The 20,959-nt window shown below is 40.2% G+C and overlaps 1 protein-coding gene across 1 annotated transcript in view; it reads left to right on the top strand.

Moving 5' to 3' along the window:
- Window positions 1-5,269: 5,269 nt before the first annotated feature.
- LOC309564496 (vomeronasal type-2 receptor 26-like) overlaps window positions 5,270-20,959 on the top strand; it is a gene marked incomplete at both ends in the record, with an annotated part of 419,164 nt that continues 403,474 nt past the window's right edge. The window contains one exon of the mRNA XM_082269122.1: window positions 5,270-5,389. Within this exon, the coding sequence (XP_082125248.1) occupies window positions 5,270-5,389 (120 nt within the window). The remainder of the gene's footprint in view (window positions 5,390-20,959) is intronic.

The raw sequence follows: 20,959 nt of genomic DNA, 5'->3' as shown, positions 1-20,959 counted from the left end.
GGTAGTAATGGAACGGTTAATTATTGATAGAACCGCTTATTTAGGCTTCTCAAGAAGAGAGTATATGCCATGGATGTGGGTGAGAGGTCAGCGAAGTTTATCTCTGTAGGAAGAATCATAATATTGATTCCTTATATTATTGGCTCTTGTGACCAGGATAATGACTAGGGAGGAGCTTCCTGTTCGGTTGCAGGTTCGGACCAAATTTTGCTTGTTTGGACGATAGGCAAATGGCTGAACTACAGTTTTTCTCATAAGTTTACACACCCTGGCAGAATTTATGATTTCTTGGCCATTTTTCCGTCATGGTTAGTGTTTGGCTGAAGCCATTTATTATCAGTCAACTGTGTTTACTCTTTTTAAATCTTAATGACAACAGAAACTTCCCAAATGACTCTGATCAAAAATCACCCTGGTGGTTTTGGCCTGATAACATGCACACACGTTGACACAAAGGGGTTTGAATGGCTATTAACCACTTGCCGACCGCTTACTATATATATATATATATATATATATATATACTGCGGCAGGGTGGCCCACGTGGGCTAATTTTTGGGGCCTATACTGGGCGACACTTACTTCTTTATCCTGTGAATGCCTAATTTTTCAGACTGGAATTGAAAAACAATGGGTCTGTAAACGTTCTGCCAAATTGTGGAATGGATGCGGACCCATTTTACAGACGTGTGAATGGACTCTATATGTATTTTACATGTATTTATTGGCTGCTGTCAGTTCTGGCTGATTTAGGCCGAGCTATTACACTAAAACTGAGCAATATTACAAAAAACAAAATACACGTTATAACTGTATAAATTATTTATATAACTTATAGAAAAAAAATAATAATTATGGCAACTTTTCCAATAGCAGGATCATCTCCTGCACCCCCTTCATAGCCTGGCGTTGTCTCTCCTCCATGGCCATCATGCGCTCCTGAATTGACAAAATTTTGCTGATAAAAAAAGAATGCTTGTCAATCGCAGATTTGTTTAATACTTCTGGTATGACATTGTCCATGTTGTGGGACTATGTGTGCACAGCTAGTAAGTATTTTGTGGCTGCAAATATGACCTGGAGGTTTTTCATGTTCACCTGCCATTAAAATGAATGAGATCCGCCGCAAACCTGCAGTTCGCGAACATTTGAGCGAGTTCGAGCGATCGCGAACCGTCCCATCAGATGTTTGTCCATCACTATTCATTCTCTGACCCTCTTCTGTAGCATTACATCTACTGAATATAATGTGCAGTTACTTGGTGATGTCAGGGGCTGAAGCTGAGGTCCTCTATGCCTCCTAAATTGCCAACCACTTCTATACCTCATATAGGTGCAGGAATGATTGAATTTCACTATAGTGTTTCACAATGCAATGCACACGCCACTAGGGATGATCGCACGGTTCGGGTCGACCATCGGTTAGGCCAGAACATTGGGTGTTCCAGGTTCGGCCGAATTTAGAACTTTTTGCCCAAAAAGTTTGGAATTCGGCAACCAGAACCGACCAAAATGCAATGGGACAGGAAATGGGCTTTAAAAGCATGTGATTGGACCAAAACCATTAGCAAAATCCAATTGAGGGGGCAGGAGAATGCTAGGAATGTGATTGGAGTGACTAGGGGGTCCATAGTCCAATCATTAGTGAATACGCCCCCCAGTATATAAGATAGCCCCGCCAAATTCCTAGCATTGTTATACAGGGACATGGAAGAGAGTGGAAGCAGTTCGTGGACTTCTGCTATAAAGTGTCATTTAGCATTTATTAGTGTGAGGAAAGGGATATCTAGTGTAGTTAGGGTGCTCTTTTACACTTTAGTTAGCTTTAATTTATTCAGTTTCTGTAGGGAAAGTGTTAAGTGTAAGGGGACCGTAGTGTAGTGTAGGGTTAACTGACAGTGACTGCTATGGCAGGGTGACCAAACCCTTCCATATCAGGGTGACCGCTATAGAGAAAAGCTAGTTTCTCTCAAGTCACTTTCGCTTCTGTAATATGGCTTCGCCACCGCCAGCATTCTTTTTGGCTGCAGGCGTTGCTAGTGATTTTTTGAGCACATGTTTGGAGTCAGACATGACATCTGAACATGTGTATAGGGTGTATATATACACACCCATGTCTGTATATATACACCTAGACATATATAGGTGTGAAAGGAGCAGAAAAAACGACTTGCGCTAATGAAATAATTAACACCAATATAGTTACGCTCCTATCACACCTATATATGGCTAGGTGTGTATATACATATAAGTATGTGTGTATATACACCACTATACACAAGTTCAGATGTTTTGCTTGCCTCCAAAGAACCCAAAAAAATGCCCAAAAAAAAAAAGCGTAAAAAAAAAAAAAAACCGCCCAGGCGTGTTGTTGCAGGTATTTTTTGGGGGTTTTTGGAGGCAGGCAAAACATCTGAACTTGTGTACACACACATACTTATATGTATTTTACACTTAGACAGATATAGGTGTTATAGGAGCGTAACTATATTAGTGTAAATGATTTCATTAGCGCAAGCATATATTTTTGCTACTATCACACCTATATATGTCTAGGTGTGTATATACATATAAGTATGTGTGTATATACAGTGGGTACGGAAAGTATTCAGACCCCCTTAAATTTTTCACTCTTTGTTATATTGCAGCCATTTGCTAAAATCATTTAGGTTCATTCTTCTTCCTCATGAATGTACACATAGCACCCCATACTGACAGAAAAACACAGAATTGTTGACATTGTTGCAGATTTATTAAAAAAGAAAAACTGAAATATCACATGGTCCTAAGTATTCAGACCCTTTGCTCAGTATTTAGTAGAAGCCCCCTTTTGATCTAATACAGCCAGGAGTCTTTTTGGGAAAGATGCAACAAGTCTTTCACACCTGGATTTGGGGATCCTCTGCCATTCCTCCTTGCAGATCCTCTCCAGTTCTGTCAGGTTGGATGGTAAACGTTGGTGGACAGCCATTTTTAGGTCTCTCCAGAGATGCTCAATTGGGTTTAAGTCAGGGCTCTGGCTAGGCCATTCAAGAACAGTCACGGAGTTGTTGTGAAGCCACTCCTTCGTTATTTTAGCTGTGTGCTTAGGGTCATTGTCTTGTTGGAAGGTAAACCTTCGGCCCAGTCTGAGGTCCAGAGCACTCTGGAGAAGGTTTTTGTCCAGGATATCCCTGTACTTAGCCGCATTCATCTTTCCCTCGATTGCAACCAGTCATCCTGTCCCTGCAGCTGAAAAACACCCAGGTGTGTTGTTGCAGGCATTTTTTTGGGGTTTTTGGAGGCAGGCTAAACATCTGAACTTGTGTATACGGGTATATATACACACATACTTATATGTATATACACACCTAGACATATATAGGTGTGATAGTAGCAGAAATATACGCTTGCGCTAATGAAATCATTTACACTAATATAGTTACGCTCCTATAACACCTATATATATCTAAGTGTAAAATACATATAAGTATGTGTGTATATATACCACTATACACAAGTTCAGATGTTTTGCCTGCTTCCAAAAACCCCCCAAAAATGCCTGCAACAACACACCTGGGCGTTTTTTTTTTTTTTGACGCTAGCGTTATTTTGGGCATTTTTTTGGGTTCTTTGGAGGCAGGCAAAACATCTGAACGTGTGTATAGTGGTATATATACCACTATACACAAGTTCAGATGTTTTTCCTGACTCCAAAGAACCCAAAAAATGCCCAAAAAAATGCTTGCTACTAAACCGGCAATGTGTTCTAAGTGACAAAATACAAACGATCTTTTTTTTCTGGTTCTGGACATGCTACAGAGCTGAAACTTCACGGGTACACTTTTTAGACCCCCAGATACTAAATCCAAAGAATTTTTTTTTAAAATTTTTTCAATAATTGGCTCTCTATCAAAAATGACAATTTTTTAAGAACTTTTTTTTTGCGTGATTTTGTGTCTGGGGGTTGTAAAAGGTGTACCTGTGAAGTTTCAGCTCTGTAGCATGTCCAGAACCAGAAAAAAAAGATCATATACTGTAGGTTTAAAAGGAGGGTCCCACCATCCCTGCTCTACTGAAAAATGATCTTTTTTTCTGGTTCTGGACATGCTATAGAGCCGAAACTTCACAGGTACACTTTTTAGACCCCCCCCCCCAGATACTATATCCAAAGAAATTTTTTATTTTTTTTTAATTTTTTCAATAATTGGCTCTCTATCAAAACTGACAATTTTTAAGAACTTTTTTTTGTGTGATTTTGTGTCTGGGGGTCTAAAAAGTGTACCTGTGAAGTCTCAGCTCTGTAGCATGTCCACAACCATAAAAAAAAGATAATTTGTATTAGTGCAATTATAGATCTGGAATATGGCTTCTCGCTTTTCACACCTTGCCGGTTTAATAGCAGGCGTTTTTTTTGGGCATTTTTTTTGGGTTCTTTAGAGGCAGGCAAAACATCTGAACTTGTGTATAGTGGTATATATACCCGTATACACAAGTTCAGATGTTTTTCCTGCCTCAAAAGAACCCAAAAAATGCCCAAAAAAAACGCCTGCTATTAAACCGGCAAGGTGTGAAAAGCGAGAAGCCAACAAACTGTGTTCTAACTTCTAAGTGACAAAATACAAACAATCTTTTTTTTTTTTTTATGGTTCTGGACATGCTACAGAGCTGAAACTTCACAGGTCCACTTTTTAGACCCCCCAGATACTAAATCCAAAATCAAAAAAATCTCTTTTTTTTTTTTTTTAATTTTTCCAATAATTGGCTCTCTATCAAAAATGAAAATTTTTAAGAACTTTTTTTTTGTGTGATTAATAGTCCCTGGGGCATGACCCAGAACCCTAGGCATTTTTTAGGGGCATTTATTGGGTTTTAGGGCTTCAAAATGGTGTTTTTTTAATACCGAAGTTCGGGTCCCATTGATTTCAATGGGGTTCTGAAATCCGGGCCGAACTTTCGGGAAGTTCGGATGTTCTGGCCGAACCGAACTTTTGAAAAGTTCGATCATCACTACACGCCACCAATCCCACCATAGATCTGCAATTACAATGTGTCATACAATTTTCCATAAAGACTTTCTTGTGCTTAGACCATTGCTAAACTATCCATTATCTGCAGGGTTAATGACAAAGATTATAGACATCTCCTGGCTTTTATATTTGCTATTGATGAGATAAACAGCAATCCAGATATTCTTCCCAACATAACTCTGGGATACCATGTGTATGATTCTTGTGGACTTGTGAATAAAGCTACAAAAGATGTTCTACAGATATTGTCTGGACATACAATGGAAGCTCCAAATTATTCCTGTATGGAGCGGGGGGCCCTGGCTGGTTTCATTGGAGATCTCAAATCTGACACCACTCTACAAATGGCACAGCTGCTGAATCTGTATGGTTACACCCAGGTAAGAAAAGCAGAATTTTCTATTTTACATACGGTTAGGACAGATAGTCGTTTTATGGTGAGGTGGGTCAAAAGGGGACAAAAAGCCCTTGTGGCAAAGTGTCACAAAGTATAACATTGTTCTAAAAAAGAAGGCAGTGCTGTGAAGAGATGGGCCAATGGTTCAGTCCAATCTTTGACTGTTTTGGCATTTGGACAAATTCCTGAACTTTTGCCCATTCAGCCCCCTGTTGATCATATAAAGAAGTAATATTTTAGGAAGTTTGGAATTGCCCAAGTCAGCAATATCATTGGCTTACATGGTTGTTAATCCCCGGCCATGGCCATATTTGGTCAATGATTTCATTGCAATCTCCGTCTCTTCCCTGTTATGTGTACCAAGTCTGTTGGATTTTTGACAAGTTCTCTGGAGGAAGACATCGGAAATAATAATGGTTTTACAATGAGTGGCTTTTCTTGGGTCCCTTTCCTTTTTTTTAAATAAAGGACTTGTCAAACATTTGGGTGTCTTTATCTCTAGTTACTTTTCTTTATCTCTAGTTACCGTATTTTCCGGCGTATAAGACGACTGGGCGTATAAGACGACCCCCCTCATTTTCATCTACCGGTAATACTTATACTTAGGTTACCTTGGAGATATTATACTCGGCGTATAAGACGACCCCCCATTTTTGGGCGATTTTTTTGAGGTTCAAAAGTAGTCTTACACGCCAGAAAATACAGTACTTTTCTTTGTGAATGAATAGGGGTACTATGTCCCTCTTAGTAGCCAAAAGGGAGAAACAGAACCCAAAGTCCCAAAGAAAAGTAAATATATAGAATGTTACAAAATCTTTATTTGCTTATAAAATATACAAATCCTGATAAATGATTTAGCCACATATATACTGTATATACACTATATTACCAAAAGTATTGGGATGCCTGCCTTTGGGATGGGATCTATGTTATGTTCCACTCGAGCATCAGCTGTTTGTGTGTTCACTGAAGTTTGCCCACTGATGAGCGCTCCATAATGCACTTCACTGTTGCAGTGCATTGATTTCTGATGATTGGCAAAAGCATGCACCTGACCTGTATGCTTTGGCCAATCACAGCACAGTGTTCTGTCAGAGCCATGATTGGGCAGAGACAGGGTCCCTTTAGCCCAGTGGTTCTCATCTCCTGTCCTCAGGACCCACTATCAGGCCAGAAAACCTGGCCTGTTAGTGGGTCCTGAGGACAGAAGTTGAGAACCATTGCTTTAGCCAATCATGGCTCAGGGGCTAAGTCAATGCCCCACACAATGCCCCAATAATAGTACAAACCTTAATGTGATCAGTAAGGTAGGTACTGGGTTTTAGCAAGAAAGGTAACTCACATGCGTTTTTAAATTCGTGAAATTTTTTGCGATCGCCTGTAAATACCAAAGGAGGATTTATTTTGGGTTCAGGGGACTGAGCAGTGGTAAGTTGTGTCAGTCTAATTACCTGCTGCGACAGAACCTGATTGTCTTCTTTTAATTCAGCAAGTGCGTGTATTAACGCAGGTACTTGCTGTTTTAATTGTGTCATCTGAGTGGTTATTTCTGCTGAATCCATTTGTGGTTCGTTCAATCTGTAACGCTCCTGCATTTTACGTATGATGTGGATTTTCAGCTGCAGAAATATTCCACTTCAGTAGTCATGTAGAGAAACGCTGAGACACCATTCCCAACTCTCAATGACTCATCATGTGTGGATGATCTCAATTCAGCAAGTAAATACACACACTCAATAAGATGTTTCCTAGAGTGACTTATGTATATAGTAACACAGTGATGATAGGCTGAAGAGACAGGTTGGGTAGAGATGGTAGATGACAGACACTTGAAAGGAAATGTTCTTGGAAGTAATATAGTAGCAGATGGGATGCAGATAGGTTTAGCAATCATGTATGGTAGCAGATGACAGAGTAGCAGGTGGACATACAAGAGAGATCAACCCAGTGCAAGAACAGGTGGTAGTAGGCTCAAGAGCTAGCAATCTTAGATAATGCAGATGTAGTAATAGTCCTTAGTATGCAGAGCTAGATAGTGTAAGCTTTAGTATGAAGGTTATAGAGGTTTCCCCTGTGGGGTACTTATCACTAATAGCAATGTAGCAGAGGAGAGGTTCGGCAAGAGCAGATGATCCGGTAGCGGGATACAGGGATCAGCGCAGCGTGGTTCCGACAGCGAGGTATGCTTGCAAGCATGAGAGCTTCAAGACAGGTTTAAAGCAGGCTGAACGAACACATGTGAGTGAGAGCCGGCGATCTAAATAGCCATCCAGTCCGGCGCTCAGTGATGACAGCATCAGTCTTAAAGGTGTATGCGCACCTTACCAAAAGAGAATGGTGGGGCGCATACACTTATGAAAGAGTAATTAGGGTACCCAAAGGTACCAGAACATTACAAGCTGCAGCATAAGTCGCTCTGCGGAAAAGCACCACTTCACCACCAGTAACTGGGCCTCCATGCGAGACCTGTGTGCCTTGTTGTGCTGTAACATATGCAGACTAGGCCGCAATGTAATCTTATTTCCCTAAATGGGTGTTTATTGAATAGCGGAATAGAAATAACAGTATCCAACGAGTGTATGTCACAGTAAAATATGCAGACTAAGCCGCAATGTAATATGTTTTCCCTAAATGGGTGTTTATTGAATAGCGGACTAGAACAACAGTATCCAACGAGTGTATCTCACACGTACAGATACAGACTAAGCCGCAATTTAATATCTTTCTGTCCCCTAAATAGTTTTTTTTATTGCAAGGCGCAATACAACAGTATGCAATGGGTGTATCTCACTAACATATGCAGACAGGGCAGCAATAAACACTTTTGTCCCCTAAATGTTTTTTTTTTTATTGCAAGGCGCAATACAACAGTATGCAATGGGTGTATCTCACTGTAACATACGCGGACAGGGCAGCAATAAACTCTTTTGTCACCTAAATATTTCTTTTTATTGCAAGGCGCAATACAACAAAATGCAATGGGTGTATCTCACTGTAACATATGCGGACAGGGCCGCAATCAACTTTTGTTTGCCCCTAAATGTTTTTTTTTTATTGCAAGGCGCAATGCAACAGTATGCAATGGGTGTATCTCACTGTAACATATGCGGACAGGGCCACAATCAACTTTTTTTGCCCCTAAATGTTTTTTTTTTATTGCAAGACTGAATACAACAGTATGCAATGGGTGTATCTCACTGTAATGTATGAATGAAAAATTTAAAAATAATTGTCCCCTTAATTGGTGCTTGTTGAATAGCAGTTTTGAAATGCAGTGTCTGTCTAAACGCTGTAAGTTACAGTAAAATATAAAGGAAAAATGTTTTTTTCTTATTAAAATGCACATTAAGCACACACATATGCACTGAGGTTGCATGAAATGTGCAGCACCGCACGCCCAAAAAATTTTTTTGTTTCTCCCTTCTTTTCCTCACTTGGCTCAGGTAAGGGTATAAAGATCGTTCTACTGCACCCCCACACAATACAATCAATGTAGATCGCTGTCTGATTAAAGCAGATTGTTCCTATCTATGCTTTCCCTACAAGCAATCTATCCAGCCTCGCCCTACAGTAAACTCCTATCTGTCAAATTATGATCAAATCAACAACATAGGAAGACGGGGGAGGGGGGAGAGGGTCAGGCAGGGAGAGATGTCGGGGGTGATGGGGGGGAGGGTTATGGAGGGTGGGGGTGGTTGGAGGGAGGTGGGAAAGGGACTCTCCGCTTTATCAAAAAAGAAGAGAAAAAAATGTAAAGAAAGTTTTGTTTTCTAACATCTGCATGATGCTTTTGGAAAAATTTCAATCGATCCTGCTCCCCTGTTTACAGATTGGAGCGGGACCGAATGCAAAGGCTGAAATATGGAGGGTGAACAGCTAAAATAGTAACTTATAACGTAAGAGGATTAAATTCCCCAATAAAAAGATATAAAATCCTGGAGGAATTAAGAAGAGAAGCAACAAATATAGTTTTCTTACAGGAAACACACATCTCTCTACATTCAAATGTAAAATTATATTCAAAATATTTTCCAACATGGTACTATGGAGATACCCCAGTCGACTGTGCAAGGGGGGTAGAAATAGGAATAGCTAAAAATGTAGAATTCTCCCTAGAGGAGACAAGAGCTGATCCATCTGGCCGATATATCTTCCTTAAAGGACAAATAAGGGGGATGGACTTAACATTAGCTAATATTTATAACCCAAATAAAAAACCGAGTGAGTTCTTAGGAAGGATCTTAAATGACCTGGAACTTTTTATAAAAGGTTATCTTGTAATGGCGGGAGACATGAATTTCTGCATGGATCCAAGTCTTGATAGCACAACGAGTGTAAGAACTGTGGGAGAGCAAAAACTTAGAGAAATTAAGAAAAAATTACATCATCTCCAATTAGTAGATGCATGGAGGATTTTATATCCAAAAAAAAGAGATTATACCTACTACTCCTCAGTTCACTCGATGTATTCAAGACTGGATTACTTTTTTATAGACCACCAATTGCTGGAATTTATGGTGGGTACAGACGAAGCTACGCAAGAGGAAGCGAAACGCGTCAACGTCACAGCCCAACGGCACACTCTTTCATCCCTCCTCACAGACTACGGACGCCAGGGAGAGCGGAAGCCAAAGACAGCCCGTACGGAGGTCGGTAACGGCAAGGCAGATGCGCTCGCTCCACAGACCATCAATAAGGTACCGGGTACTCGCACAACAGGGGTGAAGAGACGGCTTCAGGCCGACAGAGCCAGGACTTACACTCACCAGTGTAACTGAGCGGCCGTACATCACGGTCAGCGGGAATAGTGACATTAAGCCGATCACCGCTGACTCTGCTTAAATGTCCACACCAGCTGCACAAACCAGTTAGCCACCACTTTAAAACGATGTCCAGCTAGAAATAGGGGTGAAGAAACGGTGTAATACCATCAGTGATCAGGACAACAATATTAGATCTCTGCATAGTCCCCATTAAGCATGATATCTGCTGGCTAACTCACCACACCGCTATTGACCGGTAACACCAATCAAGGGTATTTAACCCGATCATCACTGGCTCTGCTTAAGCCCCCTATAATAATGCATACCCCCTTATCACCAATACTAACTAATTAACAGTTAACAAGAGCAACATCTAGCCATCAACAGGGGTGAAGAAACGGCCACATACCGTCAGCGATCTAGACAATGGTCAGATCCCTGCCTAGTCCCCACCAAGCCACACCAACCCATGATGAATACATCATCATACTATAATTATCTGAAATAACCATACTGTCCCACCTAACGGCTTTCTCAGATTAAAAGGGCATGTCCCAATCCTCTCCCAAAAGACTGAAGCATACCAATAATTACACTTTGAGTGACACCGCCAAATGAATATCTAAAAATAACGGTACACTTCAATTTAAAATCCACTTCACTGGAGCCCAACGGTCCCATAAGGAGTCTCTTCAAGGACATTAATTTTGCAACCCGCATCTGATTGAGTACATATGTACTGAGATTCTTGAAGTATCACCTTAAAGTGCCGGCCGGTTTTTTGTTATATATGTTCAATGTTATGTCTGTCTTGTTTCTTGTATTGTGCACTGATTGTAACCACAAATTATGTAATCTTGCAGGGTTATTACACCCCAGTATTTTTATAAATAAATGTCTATGATCACTTTACTTAGAGCCCGTCATACTTTTTGCTGACTAATAACCTGTCTTTCTTTCTGTGGTCTATACAGAAAATACCTTGTTTATATGCTGTTTTTAGGTTAAGCCAGCTAAACGCACATAGTGAACACGGGCACACACATAGACTCAACCAACAATACTCCTAACAAACCACTTTATATGGGTACAGAAATAGGTATGATTACCTTATCAGATCATGCCCCATTAACTTTAATAATAAAAAACATCAGCTTACCAAAAAAGTATAGGAACATGGAGGTTAAATTAAGACATAATCCAAGATGAAGAAGTAGGAAATAGAATAGAAAAGGAATTAGAGCAATATTTCCAAGAGAACGAAACCTCGGAAATATCAACGGTGACAATCAGGGAGGCACATAAAGCCTACATTAGAGGAATATTATAATTCCATCGCCTCAGAAAAAAAAAAAAAAAAAAAAGGAAAGGATTAACGAAATTAATAAATTAATGACGGAAATATATGAAATAGAACAAAAACATAAAAAAGATCTAACAAAAGAAATTGAAAAAGACCTAATATTGAAAAGAGATAACTATAACGCTCCTGCGTTTCTTATATGGTGTGGATTTTCAGCTGCAGAAATAGTTCCACGTCAGTTGTCATGTAAGAGATATGCTGAGATACCATTCCCAACCTCAATGACTCATCATGTGTGGAAGGTCTTATTTCAGCCAGTAAATACACACAATTAGCAAGCTGGTTCCTAGAGTGACTTTATATATGTGGTAACACAATGATGAAGGTTTGAGGGATAGGTTGAGTGGAGGTGGTAGGTGATAGACACTTGAAGGTGAGACAGTAGCAGATGGATGCAGGAAGGTTTAACAATGTTGTATGATAGCAGATGATAGAATAGCAGGTGGACATACAAAAGAGATCAACCCAGTGCAGAAAAGTAGCAGTAGTCTCAAGAGCTAGCAATCTAGTTTATGCAGATGTGATAAACAGTCTCTACTATGCAGAGCTAGATAGTGTAAGCTTAGTATAAGTTTATAGAGAATTCCCCTGCGGGGTACTTAGCACTATTAGCGATACAGCCGAAGGGTGGTTCAGGAGAGGCGGATGATCCAGTAGCGGGATACAGGGATCAGCGCAGCGAGGTTCCGTCAGCGAAGTAAGCTTGCAAGCATGGAAGCTTCAAGCAAGGTTAGCATCCAGATAAGGGTGTTTGAACGAACACATGTGAGTGAGAGCCGACGCCTTAAATAGCCATCTAGTCCGGCGCTGAGTGATGACAGCTCCAGTCTTAAAGGTGTATGTGCACCTTTCCAAAAGTAAATGGTAGGGCGCATACACTTGTGGAAAGTGTAATTTAGGGTACCAAAGGTACCGGAACATTACAATACCCCCCCTTTAAGGCCTGCTCCTGAAGGCCTCTGGAGCTGGTTTGTCTGGGTATCTCGCATGAAAATTGCGGATTAATCTAGGGGCATGTATGTCAGAGGTGTTTAGCCAGGTGTCGTCTTGGGGCCCATAGTTCTTCCATCTAACCAAGTACTAAAGTCTTCTTCTGTAGATACGAGAATCCAGAATCTCTTTTATCTCGTATTCTTCTCCACCTTCAACTTGTACAGGAGGGGGAGGTGGAATATTAGGCCTTATTCCTTGGTCCGGAACATGGGGTTTTAGTAGCGACACATGGAAAATGGGATGGATTTTTAGGTCCATTGGCAATGTAAGCTGCACTGCAGCTTTTCCAATAAGTTTCTTGATTGGGAAAGGTCCCAAGAACAGAGGTCCAAGCTTTTTGCTAGGGATCTTCAGTCTCAAGTTTTTTGTTGAGAGCCAAACGAGGTCCCCGATAGTATACTGTGGAGAAGGTCTTCTACGAAGATCAAAGTACTTCTTTTGTTGACTGTGAGCGTGTGCAATGGTAGTATTTAGTAAACCCAGAGAATCCTTTATTTGGGAAAGATAGTCTGAGGCTACTGGGTTATTTGAAGGAAGGATGCGTGGAGGGAGAATAGAGGGATGGAACCCATAGTTCAAGTAGAACGGACTCTGCTTGGTTGTACTGTGAGTTGCGTTGTTGTAGGCAAATTCTGCCAGGGGGAGAAGATCCAACCAATCATCCTGTTGGTAAGAAGTGTAACAACGTAAATACTGCTCGATGCATTGGTTGACTCTTTCAGTCTGTCCGTTGGTCTGCGAATGGTAAGGAGAAGTGAGCTTCCGCTCAATCCGTAGTATGTGACATAGTTCTTGCCAGAATTTAGAAATAAATTGGGATCCACGGTCAGACAAAAGAGTTTATGGGATACCATGTAATCTGAAGACATGTTTCATCAGGAGTTCTGCCGTTTGTTTGGACGAAGGTAGTCTGCGAATAGCAATGAAATGTGCCATCTTTGTCAGATGGTCCACTGACACCAAGATGGTATTAAATCCTTTGGAAGGAGGCAATTCTACGATGAAGTCCAATGACAGAACCTCCCATGGAGTTTGGGGTATTGGTAGACTGCATAGTAGGCCGGATGGTCTCGTAGTGTCAATTTTGGACCTGGCACAGACATTGCATGAAGAGACGAATTTTTGTATAGATGTTTTCATGTCAGGCCACCAGAATTGCCGAGAAATCAAATTGAAAGTCTTTGTCATACCCATATGTCCTGCCATAGGCACATCATGCGATAATTCCAAGATCTTGGTGCGTAGGGTAGGTGGTATGTAAAGTTTGTCGTTGTAGTAGAGGAAGCCTTCTGCATCGGTATTTAGTTGTGGTGGGGGTGAATCCAACCTTATACCATGCAGAACCTCTTCCTTTAAGGAACGGACAACTCCAATAATGCGTTTGTGAGGTATTATAGGAACGGAAGGAATTTCAAAGTAATTTTCTTCAGTTAGTCGTGATAGTGCATCCGCCTTTTTGTTCTTATCTGCAGGTGTGTAGGTCACTAGGAAGTTAAACCTAAGAAAGAATAGTGACCATCGTACCTGTCCATGCGAGAGAGTTTTGCTAGTCTGAAGATATTGGAGGTTTTTATGGTCCGTGTATATAATTATTGGTAATTGGGTGCCTTCGAGTAAATGTCGCCAATTCTCCAGAGCCAATTTTATAGCAAGCAGTTCCTTCTCACCCACGGGGTAATTTATCTCGGGACTGCTCAGGGATTTAGAAAAAAAGGCGACTGGATGAAGTGGTGAAATGTGAGTTGGTCGTTGGGAGAGTATTGCTCCTACTGCCAGGTTTGACGCATCTACCTCCAGAATGTATTGGAGGGATGGGTCTGGATGGCGTAATATGGGAGCGGAAGTAAACCTTGTCTTTAACAAGTGGAAAGCCTTATTTGCTTCTTCTGACCATTTAAATGGTATTTTTATGCTAGTGAGCTGTGTGAGGGGTCTCACAATAGCAGAAAAGTTTTTTATGAACTTCCTGTAGAAATTTGAAAATCCCAGGAATCGCTGTAGCGCCTTGCGTGTAGTTGGTGTAGGCCAATCCTGAATGCAGGATATTTAACTCATGTCCATCTCGATTCCTGTTTTGGATATGATGTAGCCTAGAAAGAGTACCTCATCTTTATGGAACAAGCATTTCTTCAGCTTCACATAAAGATTATGTGCAAGCAATCTCGATAATACAAGTCTTACATGTCTTATGTGTTCAGACAGGGTCCGTGAATATATAAGTATATCGTCCAGATATACCACAACACAGACATCTAGTAAGTCTTTAAAAATATCGTTTATAAATCGTTGGAAAACTGCAGGGGCATTGCATAGGCCGAATGGCATCACAAGATACTCGAACAATCCGTATCTAGTTCTGAACGCAGTCTTCCACTCGTGTCCATCACGGATTCGAATGAGATTGTATGCTCCTTTCAGGTCTAATTTTGAAAAATAGGTAGCTCCACGCACCTGCTCAATGAGCTCAGGGATAAGCGGTAGAGGATAGCGATCTTTTATTGTGATAGCATTCAATTTCCTGTAGTCGATGATAGGTCTGAGACTTGAATCTTTATTGCGAACAAAAAAGAGTCCTGCTGCTGTGGAAGAAGTGGAAGGTCTAATAAAACCTTTTTCCAAGTTCTCATCCAAATAGGTTTTGAGATGGGCAAGTTCATCCTGTGAAAGAGGATAAACATGACCGAACGGCAATTTGCTATTTGGGAGTAGATCAATGCTACAATCATAGTCTCGATGAGGAGGTAATGCTTGAGCATTTTTCTCAAGAAAAACCTCAGAAAGATCCTGATAACATAGTGGTGCAATCTCATCTGTCACCACAGACAGAATCTTCCCGGAAAACGGGAGGTTACACGTTTCCTCGCAATAACAAGAAGGGAAGGTCAAGGACCGTTTCTTCCAATCTATGGTTGGTTGGTGTGTGTGCAACCAGGGAAGTCCCAACACAATGGGAAAGTGGGGTGATGGTATTAAATTGAAGGTAGAAGTCTCCCTATGAGACTCGTTAATAGTGACTAGAAGTGCTTGTGTCTGATCGGTGATCGGACCAGAGGATAACGGAACACCGGTAATAAGACTTACTGAGACAGGTTTGAGTTTAGAAATAATAGGAATTTTATTTAAAGCAGCAAAACATATATCCATATAATTTCCACAAGATCCTGTGTCAATCATGGCCTTAGTAGTAATCCTGTTCTGGTCCCACTGTAATGTCAAAAAAACAGAAATGTAGGGGTTAGTGAATGAAGTTGTCAATCCTCCTAGAGAGACATGTGAACACTCACCCTTCTTTTTGTTGACTAGGGGACAGACGTTTATCTTGTGATCCGGGGATGCACAGTACAAGCAGAGATTTTCATTTCGTCTTTTGGCTTTTTCCATAGTTGATAGCGGTGGGCGTATGGTTCCTATCTCCATAGGAACGGGGTCAACGGCCAGACTCCGAGAGGAAACGGATAATGGCATTCCCATCTTTTCAGCCTTTCTTTCTCGTAGTCTTCTATCTATGGTAATACTGAGTTGTATTAATGCATCCAGGGTTTTTGGCAGATCCGCTCGGGCGAGCTCGTCCTTAACGGCTTCTGATAGGCCAAGCCTAAATTGGGTTTTCAGAGATGCATCATTCCATTCTGAATCAAGGGTCCATCTCTTGAACTCTGCGACAAAGTCTTCCACAGGCCTCCTTCCTTGTTTCAAGGATCTTAACTGAAGATCAGCAGTACTCTGCCTATTGGGGTCATCATATAGGCTAGTGAGCTCTGCCAGGAACAAGGCATAGGAGTTGAGAAGCTGGTCGTTTTTCTCAAAAAGAGAATCTGCCCAGGCTCGAGGATCGCTTGATAGGTAAGAAATAATAGTACAAACCTTAATGTGATCAGTAAGGTAGGTACGAGGTTTTAGCAAAAAAAGTAACTCACATGCGTTTTTAAATTCTCGAAATTTTTTGCGATCGCCTGTAAATACCAAAGGGGGATTTATCTTGGGTTCAGGGGACTGAGCAGTGGTAAGTTGTGTCAGTCTAATTACCTGCTGTGACAGAGCCTGATTGTCTTCTTTTAATTCAGCAAGTGCGTGTATTAACGCAGATACTTGCTGTTTTAATTGTGTCACCTGAGTGGCTATTTCTGCTGAATCCATTTTTTAGGTTCGTTCAATCTGTAACGCTCCTGCGTTTCTTATATGGTGTGGATTTTCAGCTGCAGAAATAGTTCCACGTCAGTTGTCATGTAAGAGATATGCTGAGATACCATTCCCAACCTCAATGACTCATCATGTGTGGAAGGTCTTATTTCAGCCAGTAAATACACACAATTAGCAAGCTGGTTCCTAGAGTGACTTTATATATGTGGTAACACAATGATGAAGGTTTGAGGGATAGGTTGAGTGGAGGTGGTAGGTGATAGACACTTGAAGGTGAGACAGTAGCAGATGGATGCAGGAAGGTTTAACAATGTTGTATGATAGCAGATGATAGAATAGTAGGTGGACATACAAAAGAGATCAACCCAGTGCAGAAAAGTAGCAGTAGTCTCAAGAGCTAGCAATCTAGTTTATGCAGATGTGATAAACAGTCTCTACTATGCAGAGCTAGATAGTGTAAGCTTAGTATAAGTTTATAGAGAATTCCCCTGCGGGGTACTTAGCACTATTAGCGATACAGCCGAAGGGTGGTTCAGGAGAGGCGGATGATCCAGTAGCGGGATACAGGGATCAGCGCAGCGAGGTTCCGTCAGCGAAGTAAGCTTGCAAGCATGGAAGCTTCAAGCAAGGTTAGCATCCAGATAAGGGTGTTTGAACGAACACATGTGAGTGAGAGCCGACGCCTTAAATAGCCATCTAGTCCGGCGCTGAGTGATGACAGCTCCAGTCTTAAAGGTGTATGCGCACCTTTCCAAAAGTAAATGGTAGGGCGCATACACTTGTGGAAAGTGTAATTTAGGGTACCAAAGGTACCGGAACATTACAATAACTTAAGAGACTTATTAGACAAGATATAGATATAAATTCGGGAATAAACCAGGAAGATTCTTAGCAAGACTATTAATGAAGAAAAAAACAAAAAGTATATAGAAAAAGTTAAAAGCAGCAGAAATGAAATAACTAATTCAACTACAGATATAGCTAAAGCCTTCCATACCTTTTACAACGCCCTATATAATGTTCGAAAAGAAGAAACTCAACAAACAAGACAGGAAAAAATAAAAAATATGCAAAAATATATTAAGGAAGCAAACTTACCTAAATTACCAGAGGATAAATTAGAACTCCTAGATGCCCCAATTGCCGAAAGCGAGATAAAAGAGGTGTTAAAAACTGTTCAAAAGGGAAAAAGTCCGGGACCAGATGGATACACAATAAAGTATTATAAAAGATTTAAAGAAATTTTGGTACCAAAAATGCAAAAATATATGAATCAAGTTGGAAAGGAAGATCTTCGGGTGGAATCTCTGATGGCCCATATTACGGTAATACCGAAAGAAGGGAAAGATCTAACCCTCTGTTCCAGTTATAGACCAATTGCCCTGTTAAATGTAGATACGAAATTATTTGCAAAAATCTTGGCAACAAGATTAAAGGGCTTACTGGAACTATGGATACACCCAGATCAAACCGGATTTGTGCCAGGCAGAGAAGGGAAAGACAGTGCTGTCCGAACCCTGTTACTCCTACAAAAAACTAAAAATCATGAAGTCCCCTCCCTCCTATTGTCGATTGATGCCGAAAAAGCCTTTGATAGGGTGGACTGGGACTTTGTGAAGGAGACAATAAAAAATGTAGGGATTGGATTAAAAATGAGGCAATGGATAGAGGCTCTATATGACAAACCGACAGCAAAAATTAAGATAAATGGAGGACTGTCAGAGGGCTTTGAGATGAGCAATGGGACGAGACAGGGATGTCCCCTGTCCCCCCTATTGTTCATATTAACCCTAGAACCTCTATTAGCAAAAATAAGACAAAATAAAGATATAAGTGAAGTGAAGGTGAATCAGGATGAACATAAGGCAGCAGCATATGCGGATGACTTATTATTTTATATTACGAATCCCAGGATTACACTCCCAAACATCCAAAAAGAATTAAAAGAGTATGAAAAATTATCAAACTTCAAAAAAAAAATCCAATAAAATTTGAAATTCTTAATATCAGTCTAAACATTCAAGAAGAACAGACACTAAAAGCCTACTTCCCTTATACCTGGGCAAAAACCAAATAAAAATATTTAGGGATATACATAACACCACAAAGCCGAAAACTATATCAAGCTAATTTTATACCTTTATTAAATGAATTAAAAAACAGATATAACAAGGAGATCAAATAATCAAATCTCATGGATCGGTAGAATAAACGTAGTTAAGATGTTTATATTACCCAAGATTTTGTAAAAATGTTCTCTATTACCAATAAATATTCCTCCATCCTTTTTTAGGGTAATAAAAACTTTATTAATAAAATATATATGGCAGCAGAAAAAACCCAGGGTACAATACAAGATTCTCACAAGAGGTAAAACACAAGGGGGATTAGCAACCCAGGATATAGAAAGGTATTATAGGGCAGTAATTATTACATGAATGATTGATTGGACAAAAGAAGCAACGGGGAAAAGATGGGTGGAAATAGAATGCTCACAAAATAATACTCACTTACACAAAACAATATGGATACCTCCAAAATATAGGGAAACACAAGGTGCACATGAATTGACAAAGGTCGTTTATAAAATATGGGATAGGATTAATAAACAATTGAAAATAGAGTATAATTCACCAATGATATCACTAAATGGCACAAAATATTTCCCACCAGGGAATGAGGAGAAATTTGGAAAATGGATTGGTAGCACTCAATTAAAGGATATACTTCACAAAGGTCGTATCAAGACATTTCAAAATTTAAAGCAAAATAATAATAAAGATATAAAATTAGATGAATAGAGATATTTCCAACTGAGCCATTTTGTTAAATCATTATCACAACCGATTAGATCGGAAAAAAACTCTTAATACTATTGAGAAATTAAGTTACACTTCCACTCAAAAAACACGGAGTATCACAAATATATAGAATGTTGACACTGTTTGGAGAACCCTCCATTCATGGTAAAATGGGAGAAAGAAATGGGGAAATGGGGGCACAATTGTCAAAACAGGAATCAGATATTGTATTAAAGCTGGTGGGGTCCGTAGCCACAGAACAACAGAATTAAATTACAAATGTCTGTTAAGATGGTATATCACACCAGAAGCAATAAACAAATATCAACCAGATAAAACAGATAAATGTTGGAGGAATTGTGGAAATACCGGAACAATGTATCACATGTTCTGGGGTTGCTCAAAAGTTAGAGAATTTTGGACAAAGGTCCAACAAATCACCAGTGAAATCACAGATACAACAATTCCAAATGACCCATGGGTATGTCTATTTCATAACACAACAATGTCATTAAAAAAATATAAAAACAACTCTGGTCCCAACCTTACTAAATGCAGCAAAAGGGATAATCCCAAAAATGTGGAGAGAAACAGAAACCCAAAATTAAAGGAATGGTGTAACAGGATAAATTATATCTTTAATATGGAATACATCAGTAATACTCAAGAGGAGACTCCAACAAACATGAAGGAAAAGTGGGAAAAATGGATAGATTTTAAAAAATCAAATAAGTATATAGAAATGAATGCATAAACATCATCGGAGTGAGAGAAAAACAGAAGGAAGAAGAGTTGTATAGGAAAAAGGGAGAGGAGGTATGTGGGGAGGGAGGGAAGAAGTAAATGGGATAAAGTATTAAAAGATTACATTGTATTGTATATTCTTTTCTCTTTGTGTTTTCTTTTTTTTTTTATTCCTTCTTTCATTTGGGAATCTGTATGTGGTATACATGTACATTTTATATCCTAAATAAATAAAAAAATTAAATACAAAAAAAAACAAAAAAACTCCTATCTGTCCCTCAGCAGCAGTCAGGAACCTCTCCCTACAGTAGTATTAGCAGAGTGACGCGCGCACTGCGTGACTCCAGCTTATATAGAGTCTGGGTCACATGCTGCACTGGCCAATCACAGCCATGCCATTAGTAGACATGGCTGTGATGGCTTCTAGGGCACACTAGTTAAACGCTTGCTGATTGGCTGCCTTGCACCTGTTGAAACATCAAATAACATTACCGAATAACGGACAGTACCCGACAATACAGTTTGGTTTCGCTTAACCCTATTCGTGAGCAGTGCCATGCCAAGCTGGCCAAGATTTCCCTTAAACACCAATGTTAAAGACAGGGAGCAGTGCCATGCCAAGCTGTCCATTATTTCCCATAGATGCTAATGTTAAAGACGGGGAGCAATGCCATGCCTTTGGGAATGCCAAAGCACCCTCCCCATGTTGAGGGCATGTGGCCTGGTATGGTTCAGGAGGGGAGCCCTCC

The sequence above is a fragment of the Pelophylax lessonae genome (genome assembly GCF_965119305.1).
Source record: "Pelophylax lessonae genome assembly, chromosome: 1".
Lineage (NCBI taxonomy): Eukaryota > Metazoa > Chordata > Amphibia > Anura > Ranidae > Pelophylax > Pelophylax lessonae.
The sequence above is the reverse complement of the archived record's forward strand: the minus strand, read 5'-3'. Positions and strand labels throughout refer to the sequence as shown.